Genomic DNA, 26,357 nt, shown 5'->3' on the forward strand with positions numbered 1-26,357 from the left:
ATTGTTTTTATTTTAAAAGTTAAAATGTTAGTATAAATAATTTTTTTTATTCAAGACAATTATCTAAAAGCCGGGCAACAATGGAACGATAGTGACAACAAGCTTCGTGGCTTTTATTTAATGTGAGACTTGTATATGTAGAAATTCACTTAAAAAAGCTGGTATTTGAATGTAATTTTAGATTATATGAATTAATAATAAATGTCATCACAAGTTATCAAGGTAAACCAATTCAAATTAGAACAATAACAAAAAAGAGCTGCGTTCGATTTTTGAAATTAGAGTTTCTAATTATAATTAAATGTGAAGTAAAACTATAAAAGTAAAAAAAAGTAAGTTTGTTAAAAGGTCCTAGTCCTAACATATAGTAAAAACTTAATTCCTAACACATCGTAGCAACTCAAAGGGGTCATATTAGTAATATATATATATATATATATATATATATATATATATATATATATATATATATATATATATATATAAAGGAGAATTAAACCATATGCCAGGTATCTACATGACTGAATGCATTGATAATCAAAGTGTGCATAAGGAAATAATATGAAATATGATAATCAATCCTAAGAGATAATAAGGAAATAAGGAAACTAATTCTACCTAGAGGATAATCAACGATAAAGGAGGGAGTGACATACAAAGCAAATGTCAGGCAAATAACATCTACAAGTGTGGCAAAATCAAGTTGAGCAAAATTTATAAATAAAGAAACTCACAGTAAAGTTCTTTATCATAAAAATTTTATCTGCTATCCTCCACAATAAAAAAATAGCAACATTAGCTATAATCAAACCCAAAACCATGTCATTAGCTGTTAGCCCACGGAGCCATCATCACCTGCAAACAGGAAAAAATATATTATTGAAATTACTATATTGTATGCAAGAGGTATCATCTCCTGCTTAGTTGTGTATTTTTTTATAAATTTTTTGATTAATTTTAATTGCAAGTTATATTTTTTAAAAAGAAATAAAAATAAATTTTGATATAATTTATGATTTTCCAATTTTTTAAATTAAAATTGAATTAATTAGATAGAAATTATCATTTATAAAGTATCCAAATTAATCATTCTATGAGTTACCTATATTAATAGTAATCAAATAAATTTATATTTAAAATTGGACTATTTTCTTTTACGTATATCCATTAATTATTAGTGTGTATTATTTTTATTTATTTATTTTTAACTTATTTGTTACCATTAAACACGTGGATGTATTGACATATAATTATTTTAATTTAATGAATGGTTTTAAAATGAAGTCTTATTTATACTGTGTTAAATATTTAAATTAGCAGTGCTCTATCATAATATGCCGGCAGGTAGCGTGAAACAAAATCTCTCACCTGGAGAGGGCAAACCATGGAAATTCTTAGCTTCAATCATTAGAAGGTAGATGTTGCACCATTTTTTAACACAAAGATACATGGATGCTACAACCAGGTTCAGAACACAGTTTGTAATTTTTGAAAGAGGATGTTAAAAAAACCTACTTGTAAGCGCCATTCTCTAGCAAATTGTTATAGTCAGCCCTTTAGTATCATAAACTCCATGTGTATGATCTTGAGAAAGAAAAAATTAATTCTAACCTGGGGATCAACAACCTTTAGTGCGTCAACTGGAAGGGGCTTCAAACCAAGCATCCTTACTTTATCATATCTTGGTAACTTCAATTTCATACCTGGACACTTTTCAAATAATAAGAAATTACAAAAACCAAAAAAATAATATAACAAGGAGAAAACAAAACTGAATACAGAGAACCACCACCTTCTCTTGTCAATCATACACTTGAGAGAATGACAATCACCATCCCAGATGCCCAGAGTTTTGAATTTTCAACACATCTATTCTCTCATGCTTCCTTAATATTTATTAAATGAACATAGGAAATGCTAAAAAGCAAGCAAAGCCTAAATTTTGAAATGAAAGGAAATTTCTTGACTTCAAACTAAAGCATTGCTATCATTGCCATAAACCAATAACCCAGTTTTATTGCTATCATTGCCAAAGACTCAACGATGATTATCAGTTAAATAATAGATTTATGAGAGATTGTTCCCAATGCAAGCAGGATATAGCCATACATGGACACCTCTTATACCTGTTTATAGATCCTAGATGGTAATGAATTGAAGAATTAATTCAGAATTTTTCATGCATCATATCACATGGCTAAATTTAAAATACAATATTAATAGCTTCAAAGAAAATCTCAACATGTTCAACATCAAAAAAGTTTTGCAATTCTATCTGTGTTGAGAGTCATCATAACTAAAAGGCACAGAATCCACTGATACATAACTGATTGTAGACCCTTTCCGAATAAATAAATAGTAAGCAAGCAAGAACAAAAGCACATCATGTATGGAGTTATTTTCTAAAGTGAAAAAGAAATTTCACAGTGAATGAATTTTCTTGCATATCAAAATGGCCCGTTTATCTTTGCTGAAAAGTCAATCACCATATATAGCTTACTGGATTTGTAAATATATATATATATATATATATATATATATATATATATATATATATATATATATATATATATATATATATATATATATATATATTCAAGTAGTTTTCTAAATATCTTGGCAGAGATGTGAACTGAGTTTTCAAAAATATGATGTGATTTAAAATTGGATTAAACCACAATTGAAAAAATCACATCATAAATAGAAGTAATTAGGCATATCACATCTATGGTTTAAATATAAAATATAGAAGGTAAAAGTGCTTCCAATCAATTTTTTATTCTATAAGAACAATTTAAAACAAAAGCATGGTAATAAAATACAACTAAGATACTTCACTGTACATTTTGGTGGAAAAATTATTAACTTTAGTGGGAATCTCTTTCAAGCATCTCCCTGTTTCCTGATCTTCAAAGCATATTACCATATTCTCTTCAAAAATAAAATACACCAAGTCAATTAATTTTTATAAATAACCAAATCCTTTCAATTGAACATTGCATTATAAGAAAAATGAAAAATCAATCACGCATGCATCAAAGAATCACAGATGGCAATCTTGTTATGAACTGTAGATAAAGGGACAACATAAGTATATTGTTTTAACAATTGCACAAGTAGGCATTCAACACAAGACAGAGATTAATTTTTTGGAGCAAATATAGGACCCAAAATGCAGAGAACTTGACTAAGTAAATTTATTAAACATAAAAGTAACAATGGCTAGTTTGCTGAAAAAAAGGTAAAAATTGAACAATAATTTACAATGATTTCCAGAAAATTAATGGCTTGAAATTCAAAAGCACCAACTAATTGGTATCCTATTGATTTTGAAAAAATTATGTTCATCTAAGAAAGTTTTGACAATGACAAACCTTCATAACTAAATACAAGCCATATTTCATAATATGACTTCATATCTCTTTAATCCTAACTATAATCAAAACGCAATAATACAATCATAATTCTTCACAATCTTGGTTTATAAAAGATAGTCTATAAAAATCATTAATCACTACTAAAACTAATAAAGTAGTGACTAAATTTGGTACAAGAAATTATTTCCATTACTAATTAGTAACAGAGCTGTTTTATGATATTGAGTTTAACTTTAAAGAAAATAAAAGCGGACCCAGATCGAGGTTAACAATGAAGAGCTAAAAAGGATGAAGATAAAACTTACTGCTTAATCTTATAAATAGAAGGTAATCAAACTATTAAAGAAGTTACACATTTAAGGATGAAGTTATACATTGACAGTAAAAAAATAGTAAGAAACGCTAAGAGTGAAAAAAGAAGGTTATTACCTCTGGAAGAAGTGATGAGAGCGAAATAACTCTGTTCGAGTTCAGACATGGAGGAGCGAGCGTCTTTCCGAAGCAAGCAACACTTAATCTGCTTGTAGCCTTCTTACGCACTTCGAATTTCATCCTTGTTCTGCCGCTTCGTGAGAATATCCTCCTGAGACAGTGGGGGAGTGGACGGCGTAGGTACGCTTTGTGGAGAGGAAGGGGTTGCTTTGGATTCCGGCGGCGAAGACGGTGGCGGTTCTGGTAAAGGCTTGTAGAGCTTTCACTTCTTCACATGTTGTTCCGCTGAAGTCATGGAGGGAGTAGCCTCGGTTTAAGGTGACCTAGAAGCCTCCGCGGGTTTGGTTTCGCAGATGGACGCGTCTTCTCGAGAGCCTAGGAAGATGAGACATTGGAATAGGAGAGAGACATTGGAAACACTAGACTGCGCGAAGCAAGGAAAGGAAGAGTCAAATTTTAAATTACTCAGAGTTAAATTCGGGTTTCGCATAAAACCACATTTGTTTTATATTATTTAAAGACGGGTTCGCAAAAATCGTCTTTAAAATATTATTGGTATTTACAAAAATACCACCACCCCCAAACCAAAGCGGTTTTCTACACCCGACTTTGAATCCACGTCGTGGAATGCGTTATTTGTAGTAGTGACATCTTAATGTGTATATACTTATTTTTAATTGAAGTACGTTAACAATCTAAATTATCAATATATTTTAAAACAATCTTTAGTCATAATTATCTAACACAGTCCAACTTTTTTTTTATAATGGTTACATTAATAAGTTATATCCTTAATTATCTTTTGGAAATTAATGTACTATGCAGTCTTCTTTATATTTCAGAAGTAGTTGATTAATAAATTATACCTTAAGAATACTTTAATATAAAATAGAAGTTATAACGTAATCATTCTGGCATTATCAAATTCAAGAGAGAGAGAGAGAGTTTTTTTTTCCGCAAATTTAATTAAAACTAAATCTATCTTTGAAGGAGTCAAAGTTTGTCCAGAAGGTCTTAATTTGAGATATAGTTAAATCATAATCATAGATGTCATAAATTTCCAAATGCCCTTTAATCCCAGATTCCCAGGTGTTGTTGGAGCCTAATACAATCGAATATTAATGCAGTTATGTCTGCTGCATCAAGTCAAGACACCACAGACACTTTTTTAAGCGAAGGGGCTTAAACTTCAAAGACAATATAAAGAACAAAAAAAGTATCACAAAGGAACATAATTGTGTCATAATTCGTTTCATACCAATGCATTGTGGCCTGGGGGATTAATCTTTTCAATTCGTATCTGCATGCATGCAGCTACGAAGTGTTAGTGTGTGCCAAAACATGCATTTGTTGGCACAGTTGTTATTCGCATGTGATTGTGTAATGTTACTAACTGTCAGCGTGCAATCACCGTATTATGATATTATCATCTCATATTGGCCATCTAGTTACCCAAAAAGCATCCTATTAGTCATAGAAGTCATATAAACTAAAAAACAAATACCTTAGAAGCACGATCATGCACAAAAACTAACAATTAGTATTTCCCAAGCAAATAATATTCTTAGGGGAGGTGGGGAATCGTTGAATTGGTCAAATATAATATGTTTTAGTCAAATATAATAAATTTTGATTTTAATCTTTCAACTTGTTTAATTTGAATTTTGCTAAATAATCCCTATTAATATTATTTATTAATAATGTGACATATATTATTGACTACTGTGGTGCTCAGTAATGAAAATTTTATATATATATATATATATATATAAAAGGATACCGGGAGTTTTGCAGCTATTGGCCAAAGTGCAGAAGGAAAGAATGAGAAAGCATGATTCCATAATTTTAAAGGTCAAAATAATGATTTGAAGATGAATGGAAATATATTTATGTCATATATATTATTATTTTATTTATTCATTTGCCTTCTGTATCTGTGACATATATTTTGGGCCATGGCCTTTTAAAAATAATTCCTATTATTATTTATTAATATTGTGACATATATATTTATATGTCATATATTACATGCATATGCTACGTAGTACTGATCATGATCGTTAACGTGATATATTTAAATGTGTTATGTAATTAATTACTAAATGATGATACAAAATTTTAAATAATAAATTTATAGATACTAAAATCGTCAATAATTTCTTTTGAAAGATTAAAATTAAAATTTGTCATAATTTACTTATTAAAAACATCTGAACTTAAAAATATTGTAATATTAATAATAATAAATTAGGAGTGGGTTGATAATAATATTTTTGAGTAAGTTACTAAAGTTCATTTATAAGTTATAAAATTTATACTTAGTGTTGACAATTTGACATATAAAAATTATACTTAATAAAAAATATAACAAGAAAGAGTGAGAATATTATGTCCAACGTCCATAAGAGACGGGCCACGGAAACAAAACATTCTTAAAGCTACACTATTAGAAAAAGGATTTTTTATGACGATTAATAAATATTTTTAACGACGGTTGTCAATTGTCGTTATATATAACGTCGTTAAAATTAAATTACTTTTTACAACGATCTTTTTTGGCACTTAAAACCAAATGAATTATGCAACAAATTGGAGAGAAACATGCTACAATAATAAATTAAAAAAATAAACAGTGAAGAAAACAAGACTATGTATGTGTGTGTTGATGTGGTGTTTGTGATGGAAGCAGAAAAAAAAAAAGAAAATCTTTACAGAGACGGAGGGGTGCAGGTTCACTGAAAAGGGTAGGGGCTCAAATGCGAAAGCTACAACGAGAAGGTAATTGCTCTAAAATTTTGTTTTCTTTTTTTGTTCTTTTTTTATTTTGATTTACTATGGTTTTATAATAAAAATCAGTGTAAATTTTATTACTCTAAGACGGTTTTCAATAACAGTCTTAGAATGTATGTAGTCAATTACAATTTTTTCAACAATAATGACAAACGCTACTTGCTAGAACAATTATCTTATAACTGGCGTAAAAAGTAATTTTTGTAGTATAGCTAGCCAAATATCTAGCAGGGGAAGTATCCATCGAAACTTCGTCAACCACGTTAGGGATCGATTATCACGTGAATCACTTTATGTAGGCAATGTCCTGTTGTACCTTATTAACTATCCATTCATTTTTGTCTAAGGGACCCTTTGTAGTATCAGGTGACTAAAAGAAAAAAGATTGAGAAAGTAAGAGATTTTAAGGTACCACTGAATAAAAAAATCAAAATCCGATATTATTATATCGCTAATTAATTGTTACATGCATATTTTCAAAGACAAAAAGTTTCTAAAAAAACACACTTATATTTTAGTTGATGACTGTGTTTAACATACTTTTATTTATATATATATATATATGTGTGTGTGTCACACTTATATTTATCTAATCCAAAAGAAAATATTATTCCGCGCTAGTTAAGTAACCCAGCCCCATACCTAAAAATATTTTATATCAAATTTAAGAATATTGTCAGTTTTTACTATGAGAATATATATAGAATATATCTTACTAAGTAGTGTTATAAGAGTACTAATAAGGAATAGTGTGTAATTTTTTTAACAAAAATAACGGTACATAGAATTATATTAAAAATTATATGTAAGAAACTGTTAGTAAAAAAAATTCATTAAAAATATTTTAATTCTTTAACTAAGACTCTAACTAGACTTTCTAAGTTTGTATTATTTTTTGTACCATTGATAGATTTTAAGGAAAAATATGGTTTTAGTTATGTACTTTGTAGTATTTTTAGTTTTAATCTCTATATTTGATTATTTGAACATTTTATTTCCTGAATTTTTAAAAATCAGTATTTTTAGTTACTTAGGACAAACATTACATAAGAAACAGTGTTAACTGTCTGTCCTGAGGAACTTAAAACGGTTATTTTTTCTTATCTTTTGCCAAAGGTAAAATAATTTTGCATATAATACTGAAATAACAAATATAATACTCCATCTAATAATTACCCTTCTCGATCAGTTGTCTTTTTCTATTTCTGTTTTTTTCTTTGTCTTTCTTTTAAGAATAACAGTGAAAGTAAGAATTGAGTTACGAAGAGCTAGCGTCAGGCTTTGTTTCACTGCATGCTTGCCTACCACCACTCAATAAAAATCCGCATGCTTCGCGTGGATTATGTATATAATTTGGTTATTTGTACCAAGACTATACATATTTTAACAAGTTTGCAGATTCATTAAATAGGGCCGCAGCAATAAATAAAATAATAGTAAATCCCCTCATAATCTTCATCATACAATAATACAATTAATTGATGGAGAAATGAAAAAATAAATGTTAATTCTATGAGCTCTATACATTATGATGGTAAATAAATAAAAAATGAACATCATATACCCTTTAAATCATAAATGCAGATGAACAATCAAGGAAACAAGGCAAATGAAGAGTGATCCACCAAAACAAGTAAGACCAAGAGTCCCACAAACTAGACCTGTGAACTCAATTAAGCTGAACTCCTCTTTGTTTCCTTTGATTATTCTGTGGTCAGAAACTGGCACATAATTCCAACCATGTTGAGATTTGCAACACCTTTCCAATCTCTCCTTCACCCTTAACATCTCTATCCTCTTCTTTAGAACATTTAAATTCGCATCTATGTTGGTGGATGTCCCTGTTGATTGGTCATGATTATTACAAATAATGAGATGATCGAATAACCCAAAAGAAAATCAATATTAAAAAAGAAGAAAAGAAAAATCGTAATTGTATAACACTTGAAAGAGAATCATAGACTATATATGAAATTGATGATCACCTTCATCTTGATAGTTTTGAACTTTTATTATTTGTGGCCCTCGACGTATATTGCTTCTTTTGAGACATGCTCCTCTTGCTTGTACAGAGAAGAAAGAAGGGAGAGATGCAGCCATGTCACTTTGCACCCTAATTAATTAGTTCTTGTTAATTACAATATGATCACTGACTAGCTAATGAATATCACTCACTTCTGAAACAAAAAAAAATGGTGAGATAGCTAGCTAGCTAGCTAGGGTGGTGGTGATGATGCCACTATATATAAAGTATTGGAGGAGTACCTTAAATTTTGGAATATTTATATGAATTCGTTAGCCTTATATTATAGGTTCCCTTGACCTTGAATTCTCTTATACGACATGAGAAAGGGTGTTTTAGGGGTCAAGAATCAAGATACAATCCCGTACGTGCTTTGAGGACCGGGAAAGAATTTGATTTATAAGAAATAGTTGGTAGTTGATGTATATTCTAAGAAGTCTAGCTACTACACTAGTAGTGGAGGAAAGGATGTAGAAAAAGTCGTGGTTGCAATTAATAAATGATTTTACCCTGACTTTGGTGTTATCTATTCATGGATCGATTTGTCCCAAGTGACCGGCATTTTTAGTTTATTAATTAATACTAATTTGTTTTCTTCTTTAAATTAGATATTACTCATCAATTCCTATATCATAAAAATTAAAATATATATAGTTTTCAGAATGACAGATTCTTTTTTCACTTTTAATTTAACATTTTTAATATTCTCTTTCTTCTTTCTTTCAAAGATACATTTCATTTATACGCGTCTCCCGCAAAAACCAATAAAAAAAAAATTCTCTCATTTTATATTAATCTGTATACTTGATCTTTCTAACTGTTTATCTATTTCAATTTATTAATTTTTATCTTTACAAATTTAAATTACAATTTATATTTTAAAATTATTTTTAATTATAAATTTATATATATAATATTATATATTTTAATTATATAAAATAAATGTACATTATACATGCAGAAGCAAAACTAAAATATAATTAATTAATTCTTGATACTTTATGTTATTGAACGAATAATTGGAGTTGACTTAACTTTATTATCAGTTTTTATATTTTTTTTTTGTCCAAAGAACTCCTTAACGAGAGTTATAAACTAATTTTTAAGATAAGAAGATTTATTTAAAGAATTCATCTCTTCCAAAGATATATTTTATACATACAGCATGGAAGGTTGAACTCCTAATCACATGTATATTTCAAAAACATAATTAGTTATCTAAATACCATATTATGTTGGTAGTTTTATTTTTTTACTGATATTATGTTGGTAGTTTTATTTTTTTACTGATATTATGTTTGTAGTTACTCCCTTTAATCCTTTTTATAAGAAATAAAATAAGTTTTAGTGTATTTTATATTAAAACTTGTTTCTTATATAAAAAAAAGACTAAAGGTAGCATAATATAATTTTATGATTTCAGTCGGTCTCAATTTTAGTTTTTATAGACCAATGTAGTCGGTCTCAAATAGTACAAATGTCGAATTTTGCAATGTTAGAGACCGAAACTTTCAGTCTCCATAGTATTTAATAACATTAGCGACTGATAAGGTCTGCAGCATAATATTGTAGTCGCAACCGAAATAGCAACCGATGCTACTTTGATAAATTTGCAACTTATACAGCAGTCTCTAAGTCCGTCGCTGAATCTCTTCATTCAAAACTAAGTCTGTGGCGGTCGCTGAATTAGTCTCCATTTGCGACCTGAAGTTTCAGTCACAAAAATTTTGATTCTAAATTGATTTTTGTAGTGTGATATCTACAGAAAAAACTTTTTTGACCACCGAAGAACTTTTCTTGCAATCAGATTTTACTCAAACTAAAACTTTACTTAAAAAGATTGAACTTAATTTAACTCGAATAAATGATTTGTTGATATTATAACTATTATTAAAACTCTATATTGACAGTTAGATTCCAACTCATTTAAATTGAGTGTAACTTACTAAAATTTATGATAAAAATTATTTTTTTAATTCATCAATGATATTATAACATAAGTTCATACTAAATAATGTATTTGAATATACAAATTATATTTTAGATTTAAGATGGACAATTTATGTTTTGATATAAAATTATTCTTAATTATTAACAATTTGTTTAACAAAATATTTAAATATAATTTAAATATTAAGATAACATATTTTCATTAAAAATGAATTAATAAAAGAAAATAGACCTTTTGAAAAAATAATAAATAAATTAATAAAATATTAGTATATTATATTGTCTGCGAGATTGCCTAATAATGAAGGTTAATAACTACTCACGGGATTTGAAATAAAGTAAGTTCATAATACTACTTTTTTATTATAAAAAGTAAAATTAATTTTATCTAGAAACTTCTGAATAAAATATGAATACATCATATTAGGCTGCATAAAAAATTATTTAATTTTCATTTAAAGTTCACAAAAAAGGTCTTAGAAGACTAGAAAGGTCTGCTGAGCACCTCACTTGAACACTTGTTTCGAATCAACTTTAAGATCATAATTATTTTAATGAATAACTAAAAAAAATAGATTAAATTAAAGAAAATATAAAATAGATAGTTGTGAGATAAAAGAGAATAAAACTCAATAGAAACATCTCTAATAAATTCACAAATTTTGTTTTATGTTGACAGGTATCTTTGTACATATTGTTTGGAAAGTGGAAGATTCAATGATTATTCGTTTACCATAATTAGAATTGAAAAATTGGGTAGATAGATATCCCATAAAAACTTCTTTCAAGGAATGGACAAAACCAAATCATTTCTCAAGAACAATAACTAAGGGATATGAAACTACTTGGATCTGAAACCTACATGTTGACTCATAATTTTGATTAGCCATACTAATGATTTAGTGAAGATTTTCCAAAAAAAAGTTTTTAGTATTCAAATTGGGCAACTCTCTATCAACTTTCTTTGACTAAATGGCATGTATTTTAATGGTGCTCGTTTTTCCAATTGAGCCATGGTTAAGTGATCCTATTCACATTAAATATTGAAGGGAGAAATAGTCATGGTAAAATATACTAATAAAGATAATATATATATATATATATATAGTTCGAAACCATTAACATGGGCATTTTTACTAATTGCATGATTAATAGTATGTGAAATGTAATTTTGAACTAGAGATGAAAGATAATGTTGAGAATGTTTAATTGGAAAACTGTGCAAAGTAAGACTACTAATATTTTTTACAAATTTCTGTTTACTCTTTTTTAGTTGACCATTGACTTAGTCCTACGATCAACATTTAATTTCAGTTAAGTAACAAATGAAGACAGCTTTTGACAAATTCAACTTTACTAATGACAATAGTTTGAGAAAGCTCATGATTTTATAATACATATTTGCAAGCTGTATTTTTTGCAAACAATATTTAAAATAAAATTTTCTGTGTTAGGCCTAATTTTTACTTTTACCAAGTCCAATTCTTTTTTCTTTTGACAAATATTAATTATTAATTGTTAATTTTTTCATAAAAATCAAATTAAAAAGGCTTTTTTCTTTTTCTCTTCTTTTACTATCAAACCAACCTTATAATTGTGTTAATTAAAGTCCAATTCGTTCCACATGATATCCATACAAAATGTATCCCATTGGTAATAAGTTAACACTTCATCCAACGTATTTTGAACATTTTTTCCTCTAAAGAAAGAAGTAGAATTAAAAAAAAAGTCAGCGGGTGTCATTATTTTCTTTAACAAAAAAATCATGGCATTCTAATCTCACAATATACATGCCTCCCACTCTTTTTATTCTCCAAAAAAAAAAAAACCTCTTTTTATTATTGTGTTATCTCCTCATAGTTATAAAAGATATTTTTTTCTTTGGCATGGGGAGGAGGGATGTGGAATAGGTGAGGATTGAGTCCAGGCCATTTTACCCGTGTTCATGCTCCGGTACAACAATCCTTTTATAATCGGAACGAAGAATTATTCAATGAAATAATTACATACTTCTCTTCATATTAATCACCGACGGGCCTTTAGTTAAATAGGATATATGAGTGTTATAAATTTTATGGTATTGCATTTAATAAAATTAAACTTTGAACCGTGAACGAATGAGCTTTTTTAAAATTTTATATATATATATATATATATATATATATATATATATATATATATATATATATATATATATATATATCATTTTATATTTATTTATTTATATAAATAAAAACAATAATTTTTAAATATTTAGAATTATGTTAAGCATAATTATATTATAATTATATTATTAATGAAAAAATTAATTAATTATATTTTTATTTGAGTTAATTTTATCTTAAAAGTTAAATATATTAAAAAATTTCGTTCATTCAAGTAATAATAATATAATATCCTTTGAAAAATAAATATACATAAATAAAATTATTCATTTTAAAGATTATAGTAGTGAAATAAATATATAAATATTAAAATTAAAAAATAATATTAAATATTATATTTTTGATGAACACTTGTTTTCTGTAAACTTATTAAGTCATTAAGTCTGTTAAATTTTACTATAATTTTTTTTTCTATGAAACATAAAAGTTAAAAAATAATATATATATATATATATATATATATATATATATATATATATATATATTAAATAAATATGGTCATATTAATCATTTTTAAAAGTATAATTTTACTTATTTTGAATATATTAATTTTGTATAATATTTTTAAATTTTTAAGTGTGAATTAATTAACCTCAATATGACGTAATATAAATCGAATAATCTCGATTTAATTATTATTACTATTATTTATTTTTCCTTTGTTTTAATTTTATTTTCATTGCTTATTAATTTTCAAAATTTATTTATAAAAATAATTATATGTTTTAAACTTTAAATATTATTATTTATATATTTATTAACTTATTGAAGATATTTCCAATTATTTGTGTTTATTATTAATCTTTAATATGTTATCAATTATTACATTTTATTGTTTTTTAATAATAATTATAGTGTTACATATGTTAGCTATTTCAAATTAATGATATTTAATTGATGTTTATTATTCTTTATGGGCTAAATGAATAAAAATATTAAGTTATAGCTTCTTATGATTGATGTTTATTAATGTTATTGTTGTAATGGAATTATTCAAAATATGATTGATAAAAAAAATAATAATTGTCACAATAATAGAATCTATTCATGTGTTATCGAACAAATATAATATAAAAGTAAGATTTCTAATACAATAGTTATAGAAGAAAAAACATGAAACATATATAAAAAACCTTAACAATAATAATAATAATTAAAACTTACAATAATATAACACTAAAATGCAGAAGAAGGAAAAAAAAAGAAGCGATTCTTGCAAATAAAAAAAGAAAAAAAAAATAATGAAAGACAACCAGAAAGATGATTTATGTAAGAACTTTAAAATAAAAGAATGATATTGATTCAAATATTTATTTAATTTCACAAAAATTATTTAAATAAAAAATTAGACCTAAAATCCAAATATAAATATAAAAAACACTAAAAATAAAATTTTAAACAAATTTATTTTTCCGAATGATAAATATAGATCCACATTATACCTTACTAATATAAAAGAGTTAAATTTTGATTGTTGATGATGATCAATAGAATGCTCAAAGTATCATTTCATACATAAAAATGAAGAATAAAATAAATAATATTATATAAAAACATATAATAACATAACAATAAAATTACGAAAAGAAAAAATAATGAGAGTGATACTTGCAAAGAAAAAAATAATGATACAAAACAAAGAGGAAAATGATATATCTGATCAAATATGGTCTCTAATTTCCATTTTTCAATCCTCAAAAAATGTATTGGATAAATGATTCATATAAGAACTTTTTAATAAAAACATGATATTGATTCAAATATTTATTCAATCTCACAAAAATTATTCAAAAGAAGAGTTAGACCTCAAAATATAAATATGAATAACACTGAAAATAAAAATTTAAACAAATAAATTTTTTTATCAATTATGAATATAAATCCAACTTATACATTGTCAATCTAAAAGAATTAAATTCTTAATTTTGACGATGATCAATAACACATTCAAGTATCATTTTTCATACATAAAAATAAAATAAAGAATGAAAGAAATAATATTATAATAATAAAAGGAAGAAGAAGATAGTAAGCACACCGAAAAGAAATTTGGTGGATATTTACCACCATTTGAAGTAGAGTTTATATAAAAAATGAAATCATCAATTTGATAATCAACGGGGAAAATGGTAATATAATTTTAATTATAATCAATGACTATGAATATTATTAATTTAAAAAATAATTTCATTATTAAAAGCTTTAAATAATAATAAATTTTTATAATGAACCAAGTGAAAAAAAACAAGAAACATATAATATATTATACTATTTAAATATATAATAATAATAATGTCTACTATTTTATTATATATAGTAATAATAATAATAATGTCTTAGACAATTTTAATATATATTATTTTACAGTATAAAATATTATAAATATTTTTAGTTATTTTGTGAAATATATACTTCAATGTACCTTATTTAAAAAAAATTAAGCATAATCAAATATTATTTAATTTACTGTTAATGTGAAAATTCTTATTTAAAATAGCATCAAAATTATAGAAATAGGCTTAATACATTTAAATGAATATGGATGAAGTAAAAATTATATTTTACAAATAAGTTAACTTAGAGTTCAGATTTATTTATAAATAAAATTCAATCTTAAAACTCATTCATGCATTGTTAATTTTGTTTAATATGATTTAATAATATTTTAATACATATAACGGCTAAATCTTATTGGTATTCATTATGTAACTTCAATGTGTTATTAACGTAATCTAAAATAGAATTAATTTCTTTTATCAATGAACAAAAAGTTATTTTAGAAAAAATAATTTAAAATTGAAAAATATCGTTAACTTTTCTATATTTATATTAACTATTAGTCTTCTATCATTGATTTACATTTATCTAATTAGTTGTAATTTAAATAATTAACATTGAATATAACTATTAATAATTATACATATATATATATATATATATATATATATATATATCTAATTTTTATATTTCTTATTTTCATATTATATTATATTATAACTTTAAAGTCATGAATTTAATTTATTATTTTTCCAAAAAATATTTTTTAAGGTAATTAATTATAAAATATATAATTTGTGCATAGATAATAATATTAAATTAGTGTAAACTTTTATATTTATTTTATTTAATAATTTTTTCTTCATATTAAATCAATATATAAAATTAAATATTACAAATGATTTAATTATTATTAATGTGAGAAGTTATTGATTTTATTAAAATATATCAACGACTATTGATTAGTATTATTTTGAATTAATATAATGATACAAAACGTAACATAAAATGATCTTGTTCCTCCAAATTACTAATTTTGTTGATGATATTGAAAAGCTTAACTTTTTTATATTACAAGTTGATAAATAGATATTAATAAATATAATCTCTATTCAATTTAGCTATTGTATGGTACTCTTGTATCATTAGCCATGACACGTAAGTTGTAATATGAACTATGATTTTTGAATACCTATTAAATAAAAATATTTGGTTAACACTTATTAATATTACTATTATTATTATTATTATTTTTATCTCTTCCTTTTTGTTTCATCACAATATTAAGTACTTCAATTACTTTTATACCTAAATTTATAATATAAGCTCTCCTATGATTGTAATAAGAAATGGTTTTATTAAACTCTATAAATTATGAGTTTAATAAGCATATATTGTTAGTGTAAAAACTTTAACACTATCAATCTATCTAAAATCATTTTTAATATAATTTTTAACCAATAAATTTAATATGATTAAATCATAAGAAATCTTTAAACTCTCAATACTATTTATTCACGTTATATTTATTTATACTCACTCCAGTTGGTATAATGGTGAAAGGTTTAGATAATCTGTAAATAAAATCTTAAAGTTTTAACTTTCTAACCCTCATTGCAAAAAAGTTATATTAGTTTTCTTTTCATATATATATATATATATTGCTTCTGTTTCTAACAGTTAATTTTTTTTTTCTAAAATGGAGGCCCAAAACTATGCTACCACACTAGAGTGGTCCACCTAATTACAATCGCCCTGCAGTAATTGTAAAAACAATTAGACATACAAAAATCAGTAAAGAACATTCAAGGTTGTAGAAAATTTGTTTCCTCTTTGTTTGTAAATAGTATATATTGTTCTCAATGGGCGTAATATTTCAAATGTCATAATATTCACAATAAATTTAAAATAAGATTATGTATGTATGTGTGTGTGCTCCGATAAAAATCATATTAAAAAATTAATAATTAATGAAATTCTAAATAAATAAAATGCTTACATAAAAAACAACATCTTGACGCATTTAAATAAATATAACAACATACGACTCAGTGATTCTCATAATCATAAGACTCAATTCTTTATGTAATAACTTTTCCCTTTGAGGTATCTAGGATCTCTTTCTCATCCTAAATAGATATATCTATGATAATTTCATTCTCATCCTAAATAGAGATATCTATTATATAATTCAAAATTACCATTTTATGATATGAATAATATGTCATTCACAATTATAATTAAATAAACATAAAATATATAAATATCAATATTGTTATTCACACATGCCACAAATATACTTGCCAGAAAATACCACAAAGTGACATCAACATTTATATATGTGTATAATTGGGACCCCAAATTTTCTTTTACCATTGTTATTCAAAAATTAAATATAATATAATTCAACATAAATCAAAAGTAGTTAGACTTATATTTATATTTAGTGGCACAAATATTTGAATGGAAAAAAAACTCCATTAGTTCCTAAAGAAATTAGTTAAAGAAATTTGTTGTCTTGAAAGGAAATATTAGCACAACATACTAATACAAATCAATTAGTTAAAGAAATTATATTAGTTCTAAAATATATTTGATATCATTTGAACGTAAACACCATTAATTCCTAAATTCTTTATATCAAGAACACCGTAGAAGAAATCGTTCATAAAGAATTATATCATGAACGTTAAGAAAAACATTATTTTACTTATCTCTTAAAAACAAGTAATTAGGGTTTTTTTTATCTTCACCTCAATAGAATTTCTCTATTTTTTTTTCTTTTTTCTCAATTCTTAAGCAACCCATTAATGCCAAAAAAAAATTATTTATTTGTGTGATTCTAAAAAAATGAACAATATATTATTATATAAGCATTATATGGAATTTGAAATGATATTTTTTGAGATTTATTTAATCAACATTTCTTTATCTCTTATGTTTATTATCTTTACTTATTATTATATTTAAGAAATATAATATATTATTATACTAACATCTTTTAAAAAAAATAACAATCTAATATATTAAAATAATTTAATATATCTTTTCATTTACTAAAAAATATATTTATATAATTTTTATCTAAATAATTATTTGATATTTTCGAGATATTACACCTCCAATCCATGTTAATTTTGGGTAGTTTTTGTTTCCACTGCCCATTCTTCCCATTTGTAATTTGTTTTTACCAAAATATCCTGTGTTCTAAAAACTAATACAGTTTCTTTTTATCAGATTATGAGTTTGTAAACAGGGGTTGACTTGGGTCAGAGAACTGCTGGAAACTGTCATGCCTTCAAACCTTTATAGACGAAGCATGGGAACATGAAAACATGTATTGATCATTTTTTTTATAAGAAAAGTGAATATTTTATTATTGAGATAGCATGAGCACTAGTAGTGCCCAGGCCATAACGTTACAAAAAAAGAGCAACATGCAATTTTCAAATTGCCACTCCCTCAATGAGTATCATGCACAATCCAACACAATTCTAGCAACTATTTTCTCTACAATCCACTAACAGAAACCATAAATACACCACAGTACACATGCCTCCCCCAAACCATCATATTTGATGCAATGCATGAATCATGATATCACTTCAAAATAAAAATCAAATATAGCTAACAGAACTTATTTTCCACCATTGACACATCACCTCCAATATAGCCTTGAAACTTCTCCACGCCTTTTAACACAGTCATACCACCACCAATTGCCTAATTAATTTGTTTCATTTAAAATAATAATTATAAAGTAAAACGAGGAAAAGGGGAAGAAGCCAAAATATGTTCTTTTTTTTTTTTGTATTGCTTTAATAAATTAACATTTTATATTTCCCTGATCTAGTTTCATTGTCCAGTGGTAATGTTATAGGCAGGTTTCAAATTGGGACATATATTTCATATTTGGGAATTAGTTGAAAAACTAATAAGGATTTATTCTAATCAGTAGAGTGAGAAAACATGATTGCTCTGCATTCAATATGTTGCCATGTTGATTTGGCAGAGGGAGGAACCATAAGGGGAGTGTATTAGTTTCTGGAATGCAGGATATTTTGGGGAAAAAATTAGAAAGGGTAGTGTAATAGTAAAAGTGGGGAGTGGATATAGCACAAGTCTAATTTTGTGGTTCGAGAACATCTGTTGGGTCAACCCAACCCCACCAAAGTCAGTTTTATCTTTAGGTGAATGGATAAAATTGCCCTTGTGTTAAAAAAATAATTCCTTTTTTCGGAAGAAGGTTCTTCCGGTAGAACAATTTATTCTACTGGAAGAATTTGTTCTACCGGAAGAATCTTCTTCTAGAGAAGCTACCGAAAGAAGATTTTTCTGGATGAACAAATTGTTCTACCGGAAGAACCTTCTTCCACCGACAATACAAATTGTTCTTCCGAAAGAAGGTTCTTCCGGTAGCTTCTTCGGAAGAAGGTTCTTCCGGTAGAACACAAATTGTTCTTCTAGAAGAAGGTTCTTTCATAAACTTTTTAGAAAAACCTTCTTCTAGAAGAAGAAATTATTTTTTTTAATGTAAGGACAATTTTGCCCTTTCACCTAAGTGCTGGGTGCATCAACAATGTTACTAGATGCACCTAGCATGTCCCTTTTATCTTGCTTCATAGTTGACAATTTGGTTTAGGACTTTCAGGTTTTCAAATTTCAATATACTGAACATATTTTGGTTAAGGGCTAATTCACGCCCTTTCTTTACTTTTTTTTATAGACAATCGTGCAATAAAAAATTAAAATTAAATTTAAGATCATATTCAAATTACTCAAACATAAATCAGGTTTTGTTTTGTTTTTTTATTGAAGATTCACTAGTTCACATAAAGCCCAATTATCACATATAAAAAAATAAAGCCCAATTATTATTTTCAGAATCTTATCTTATCTTATTTACGTGCGTTAAAATTTACTTACTTTTGATGTTTTCTTTAAATATTTTTTAGATCCCTTACAATAGTATTATATTATTTATACTTATGTTAGCATATATTAATGAAATTGCAGTATTATTTACTTATATTTATTAATTTAAAAGTCATCATCATGCCCCACGTTTTCCTTTACCAAATTATTACATATTATATTTAAAGTTTTTTTTATATTAAAAAATAGTACAAAAGAGATAAACATACGCCTATTAGTTTAAATTAGCTACACATATTTGCTGTGTATTTTTCAAACTTAAAAAATATCCTTTTCTTTTAGCCGACGTAACAAAGAGATACGTGGCGGTTAGAAGAGGAGGCGTGCGAAAAATGTTGATCGAGTCAACATGATGAAGGGTTAAGATTGAACCCTAGTAAAGATTGATGTGGTATTTTTAGTACCACAAAATAAATAAAAACCGAACCATAGCGCAACAATATTATTCGACAGAACACAAGGCACAACACAGCGCAGCGCCGCCTCAACATCTCAACTTTCCCTTCGATCTCATTCTCAGGTACAACTTCACATTTTTTCTTGATCTCTTTTCACGTTATTATTATTCGTCACGATCTGTTTGCATCTGCACATGTTGTTTTTCTTTCATCATCGTAATAATATTGTTAGTAATTCACATTGTTGTGCACTTTTTGTTTTATGCTTTTCTAACGACCCTCATCGTCACGCGTATTGATCTTCGTTTAATGCTTCGGTTTGGGGGGGGGGGGGGGTGGGTTGAATGCGAAGCACCATACATGTGATGGCTATTCCTTGTCAGATGTTATTGTTAACGCTGTTTCATATATGTTTTCTAGGTTTTCAATTACTATTCTGTTATGTTTTTTGTGCAATTATTTTTTATGCGTTATGGCTTGTGTCCCGGCTTGGCATAAGATATATGAAAACTTTGGGAATAATAATTTATGTGCTTGATTTTCCATTGCACCTGGTGTATGACTTGGTCTTTTTTTTTTTTTTATTGATTTCATTATAATATTTGTGTTTAGGACTTACCTTGAGTTTCAATGTTGTAATTTTAATTTTTTCTGGATTTGGAATTGTAGGTGTTGTTGAAGCTTCCTGTGTTGGCTTGGTATCCCTGCAAGTTCTGCTGTAGCAGATTCCAAGGTGAAGGTGTCACGTTAAAGTTTCTTTCATGTTTGAACAGGCTACTATCCATTTGGGAGCAACTGAGCTGCTTGGAGAGTATTTTTCTTCCTCTAGAAAAAATTACAGACCCTCACCACAGAGACTTAGTTGTATGAACGGTTGGCCACCTTCCATTATCCTTGAAGGAGATTGTTCAAGGATACAGGCTACCTTCGAGGCTGAAATTGCGGCTGCATATAATTTGAATTCCAGCGTTTTCTGCCTCTGAATATCTCTGGAACTTTGTAAGTCAACAAGCATGGCATTACAGAACATTGGTGCTGCAAACAGTGATGATGCCTTCTACAGGTATAAGATGCCTAAGATGATTACCAAAATTGAGGGCAGAGGTAATGGCATCAAAACTAATGTTGTCAATATGGTTGATATTGCAAAGGCATTGGCAAGGCCTGCATCTTACACGACCAAGTATTTTGGTTGTGAACTTGGGGCCCAGTCGAAATTTGATGAGAAGACTGGAACTTCTCACGTCAATGGAGCACATGATACTACTAAGCTTGCTGGCCTTCTTGAGAACTTCATTAAGAAATATGTCCAGTGTTATGGTTGTGGAAATCCTGAAACTGAGATCATAATCACTAAGAACCAAATGATCCAGCTGAAATGCGCTGCTTGTGGTTTTATGTCTGATGTTGATATGAGAGACAAGCTGACTACCTTCATCATTAAGAACCCTCCAGAAGTTAAGAAAGGATCCAAAGACAAGAAGGCCATGAGGAGAGCTGAGAAGGAGAGACAGAAGGAAGGTGAATTAGCTGATGAGGAACAGAAGAAAGTGAAGAAAGAGGTTAAGAAGAAAGGCTCTTCATCTTCTAAGGATGGCACTGCTAAATCAACCTCTTCTAAGAAAAAAGCAAGTGGCTCTGATGAAGACCGCACTTCACCTACTCACAGTCAAATTGACGAGAAAGAGGAGGCTCCAGATGAAGATGATGACGACGACGTGCAATGGCTGACAGATACATCACTTGATGCTGCTCGTCAACGTATCCAAGAACAGTTAAGTGCTGTGACAGCTGATATGGTTATGCTTTCTACAGATGAACCAGAGAAGAAGAAAAAAACAGTAAGTAACGGAAATGGTGGTTCTCACAATGGTAACTCAATGCACTACGGGACCCTGGTTGGTGAAGTGAAAGCAAATTTGAAGAAAGGTGTTGGGGCAAATGAATTGCTGTCCCATCTTGCAGCACTTCCTGCACCTGCTCAAGAAAAGATGAGTGCACTGGTTGAAGCTCTATTTGATGGAATTGATAAAGGTTTTGCTAAAGAAGCTGATAAGAAGAAGAACTACTTTGCTGCTGCTGTTGCCGAGGAGGGATCCCAGCTGTTATTGCTTCATGCTATTGAAGAATTTTCTTGCAAGTCTACTTCCAATGCTTTAAAGGAGGTTGCCCTGGTTCTAAAGGCATTCTACGATGCTGATGTGTTGGAGGAAGAGCACATAGTGCAGTGGTATCAAAAGGGACTGAAGGGCGATAACAAGAACTCTAAGATTTGGAAGAATGCTCAACCTTTCATTGATTGGCTTCAGAGTGCAGAATCAGAAACCGAGGAAGAATAATTTTCCCATATTCTCCGTTTCTTATGTTTGCTTGCTTTTGTCATGTCCTTTATTTCCAATAAAAGGGTCTTGTTGGCCCCAGCGTTGTGGAACTACTATACTTGTCTGAAGGGTGCATGCTTGCTGGACTAGTATAGCATGTATGCGTCAGTGAGTTTTGTGATGTGTGGTTCTAATTTATTTTGGTTATTGGTTGTTTATGATTATGTTTTATATTTTAATAAAACGTGTCTTGATAATATTATTCTGTTTTCTATTCATGATTTTTCAAACATGTGGTTGATACGAACATCCTCTAGCTGCGTAGGGAATTACTATAAGACAGATTACAATGTCTTTTTTCTTATACCCTAATTAGTTTTGCTGGATTGTTTGGGAAGGTTTTGATTGGGGAGGCTTCCGACAATAACTTCTATTATGATTATCAATTATCAATTGGGTTTAGCATATTTTAGGCAAATTGCATGTAATTTTTATAATCTGTTTTTCTTTACTCCTTTTAGTTTTGTTGGGGGAGGTTTTGATAGAGGATGCTTCTGACAATAGCTTCTGTGGTTATGATTATGAATTGGGTAAGGCATATTTTAGGCCAATTGGGTGTGATTTTGATTCACATATGCTAGTATGATGGTTCCTCCTTCTCAATTTTCGCTAACTTGGAAGTGGGTGCTTTATTTTAGGCAAATAGGCTTTAGATCTAATCATCTAATTTCTCATCAATTTAGCCATTTAGGTATGTCTCAAATGACAATGAATGAATGAGAGAGTCAGTTTTCCAAGGGGGATAATAACGGGGGTAAGTAAAGACACTCTTGTCTATGCTATGCTGGTTATGGATTTTTTTTTTCTTGTTGGCAGTATTTCCTACAGAAGAGAATGATCTGGTTCTTCAGTTCTTGTAGTGGTTTTAAGAACAAGACAAAAGACATTAGCTGTAGGCACTTTTGATGTCACTATCATCAAGTTTTGTGATCACACTGACGTGGTAAGTTAATTTGTAACTGTTATAGAAGTGCATGTTTGAATCAGCATCCAATATGTTTGCCTGAATGCATAAGAAAGTCTGAGTTGTTTCAAGTTTACGCAAATCTAAACGGATGTGGCCAAAACAAATACACCAAATTGTGATAAAAAAAAAAGCCACAAATGATGTATTCAAACCGCAAAAAATCGGTGAGAAGAGACTAAAAAATATTTAATGAATTTAAAAGACTAAAAAAATACAAATTTTAATTCCGAAAATTAAAAAGATATCCCAAATTTGAGGGACTAAAAATAGTCAAGTTTTTTTTTTTAATTTGTAACAAACAGGTCCTAAGTGTAAATGAATGAGTAAAATAAGTAAAAAGAAAGTGTAAATTAAAATATAGATGACAAGGATCCATTTTATTTTTATCTGGTGATGACAATGTATATACTTTCTCGTTCTTTTGTTTCTGGTAACAAGGGGTTATGTTGTATATACAACAACATCCTGAGTTACATTGAATATGGACTTTCACAGACGAGTAACTACATCAAATATCTCTTCAATTCGGTCTGTTTATATCTCTTCAATTCGGTCTGTTTTCACCCTTCCTGTACGTAAAAAATAATTACGACTTCACTCTGATTTATCTTTTCAACATTATAAGTTATAACAATTTCTTCATCCGAAGTTGACCATGGAATCACTGAATATGAATGACACGCAACTGAGATTGTCCTATTTCATCTTCCCCGTGTGCTTGCATAGGGGAATGCTGATTATCGAGTGTCTAACAAAAGCAAATATTCAAGGATCAAGACTATGGACTTTGGAAGCCACATTCACATCTAACTTCGTGCAAATGTTCAAGAACAAAAAATGAGTTTGCTAACCTGATATTGGAACTGTTGCATTGCAATAATAGCTTTAACCATTATATACACTGGTACAATCATTCCAATGATTCTCAACACTACTAGCTGCAATGCATTGAACAAAATAAATTTTCTTTTACACTAATCCTCTCAAAATAGTCAATTGTTTCTGTTATAAATAAATATCAATATTCTCTTACCATAAACACTGCCAATGAATATGCTCTTGCTCCACTGAGTATAAATATGATCGGAAGTGTATGGCGTAAAAGAAGAAGAACAATAAACTGCAATAGATAGAAATGGAAACAACCATATTCAAAGAAGAATAGCATGGGAAACGGGTAACATTAGAACAACCAGTGCCATATTCATTTACATTTCTGGTGTGCGTAAAAAAGGACACACATCTAGAAAGTTGTCTTTGTCACAAGATTCTTATATAAATCAATTTCAAATGTCTCCTTACCACAAAAAATTATTGCATGATCTAGGTTCATGATGTATCAACCAATATCCACGTGATATATGTACCACATTTTTCAGATTATTGCTACGTGTAGATTGATTGAGACTTTCCACACCACAGAATAATTTCTCACATACCACTTTTTTTTTTTTCATTTTCTTCATGCAAAACACACATGTGTAAAGGGAGGAAAAGAAATTACAATAATGGCAATAATGCGGCAAAATATCAAGCTTCTTGTAGAAGGTGCTGACGAATATGAAAAGTCAAGGTCTAGGAATTCACGATTAGCATTAAACATCGCTATGAACTGGTGGCTATGAAGATCCCTTCTTGAAATCTCCCAGTTCCATCTGAGATAACAATCGTGTATCATCATTTGATCATAGAAAAAAGAAAGAAATATATATAAATTAAGACTATGAATTCAATGACTAATTAACACGTACCCAAAAGTTATTGGAGAACCACCATAATGTAACAGAGGAGGCAATGGCGGTGCAGTATAGCCGGGCTTAAGTTGCTGTAGTTACCGAAGTGGGGAAAAAGGTAAGATTTTCACATTGATTTTGAATAAATTATAATGAGCACACAAACTTGTGAATAAGATAATATCATAAAACAGACCTGTTGGCAAATTTCACATATAGTATCACCTTTCTCATTGCACCATCTTTGAACACATTTTTTATGTGCATACTACAATGATCAAAAGAAAAAATGAGCTCAAAATACGAGCCAGCAAAAGTGCCAATAGTGCAGATAATTGAAAACAATCCTAACATATGTAAAAGTTAACCTGCAGATACTGAATACCAATAACCGCAGACATTAATCCACTGCTTCAATAAATTGCCAAATACATCAAAAGATTAAACAAATATCATGGTTTAGTAAGCAAATATAAAAAGTAGCTTTGTTAAGCTACGCAAGTAAATTTTACAAACTAACATTATTGCAAAAGCAATTAGCAAGGCAATCCTACCTTCAATGTGCCACAACAAGAACAGGGTGTGTCCATGTTTGACTCTTCATCCTCATCGTGGCATATTCGACACTGTACCAATATATTAGATGACATAATTTGCTCATCCATCTAAATCATATTAACATGGTTCGACCACAGAGTTGTTTGTTTTAACCTCCTTTAGATCTCAGTAACAGGCTCAAAGGAAGATTAAGTATGTAGCATATCAACCAACAAAACAAAATGATCTCTAATCCTTTCAGCATTAAGACATTTATATTTAGAAATTAAAAGCACAATATAAATCAATTCCATCCATGTTTTCGTGTAGTTTTTTTTTTGCTTTATAACTTATGAGTAGATTATTATTTATTTCTTTGGTTTGCCTAAGGT

The 26,357-nt window shown here is 28.1% G+C and overlaps 3 protein-coding genes across 3 annotated transcripts; 1 reads left to right on the top strand and 2 right to left on the bottom strand.

Moving 5' to 3' along the window:
• Positions 1 to 8,032: 8,032 nt before the first annotated feature.
• LOC114370728 lies at positions 8,033 to 8,940 on the bottom strand. The gene is made up of 2 exons (XM_028328124.1): positions 8,585 to 8,940; positions 8,033 to 8,440 (listed from the first exon to the last, which is right to left on the bottom strand). Exons 1-2 carry the CDS (start codon positions 8,697 to 8,699, stop codon positions 8,172 to 8,174), a joined length of 384 nt encoding a protein of 127 aa, XP_028183925.1. The 5' UTR covers positions 8,700 to 8,940; the 3' UTR covers positions 8,033 to 8,171.
• Positions 8,941 to 20,345: 11,405 nt separating this feature from the next.
• Positions 20,346 to 22,942, top strand: LOC114385032 (eukaryotic translation initiation factor 5-like). Its single transcript, XM_028344968.1, has 2 exons — positions 20,346 to 20,469; positions 21,017 to 22,942. Exon 2 carries the CDS (start codon positions 21,361 to 21,363, stop codon positions 22,684 to 22,686), a length of 1,326 nt encoding a protein of 441 aa, XP_028200769.1. The 5' UTR covers positions 20,346 to 20,469; positions 21,017 to 21,360; the 3' UTR covers positions 22,687 to 22,942.
• A 1,099-nt stretch (positions 22,943 to 24,041) lies between these two features.
• Positions 24,042 to 26,284, bottom strand: LOC114385041. Its single transcript, XM_028344978.1, has 7 exons — positions 25,983 to 26,284; positions 25,625 to 25,696; positions 25,447 to 25,520; positions 25,200 to 25,350; positions 24,729 to 24,815; positions 24,547 to 24,633; positions 24,042 to 24,443 (listed from the first exon to the last, which is right to left on the bottom strand). The coding sequence occupies exons 1-7, from the start codon at positions 26,091 to 26,093 to the stop codon at positions 24,357 to 24,359; spliced, it is 669 nt and encodes a 222-aa protein (XP_028200779.1). The 5' UTR covers positions 26,094 to 26,284; the 3' UTR covers positions 24,042 to 24,356.
• Positions 26,285 to 26,357: the final 73 nt, after the last annotated feature.

Source organism: Glycine soja, chromosome 2 (assembly GCF_004193775.1).
Source record: "Glycine soja cultivar W05 chromosome 2, ASM419377v2, whole genome shotgun sequence".
In the NCBI taxonomy this organism is placed as follows: domain Eukaryota; kingdom Viridiplantae; phylum Streptophyta; class Magnoliopsida; order Fabales; family Fabaceae; genus Glycine; species Glycine soja.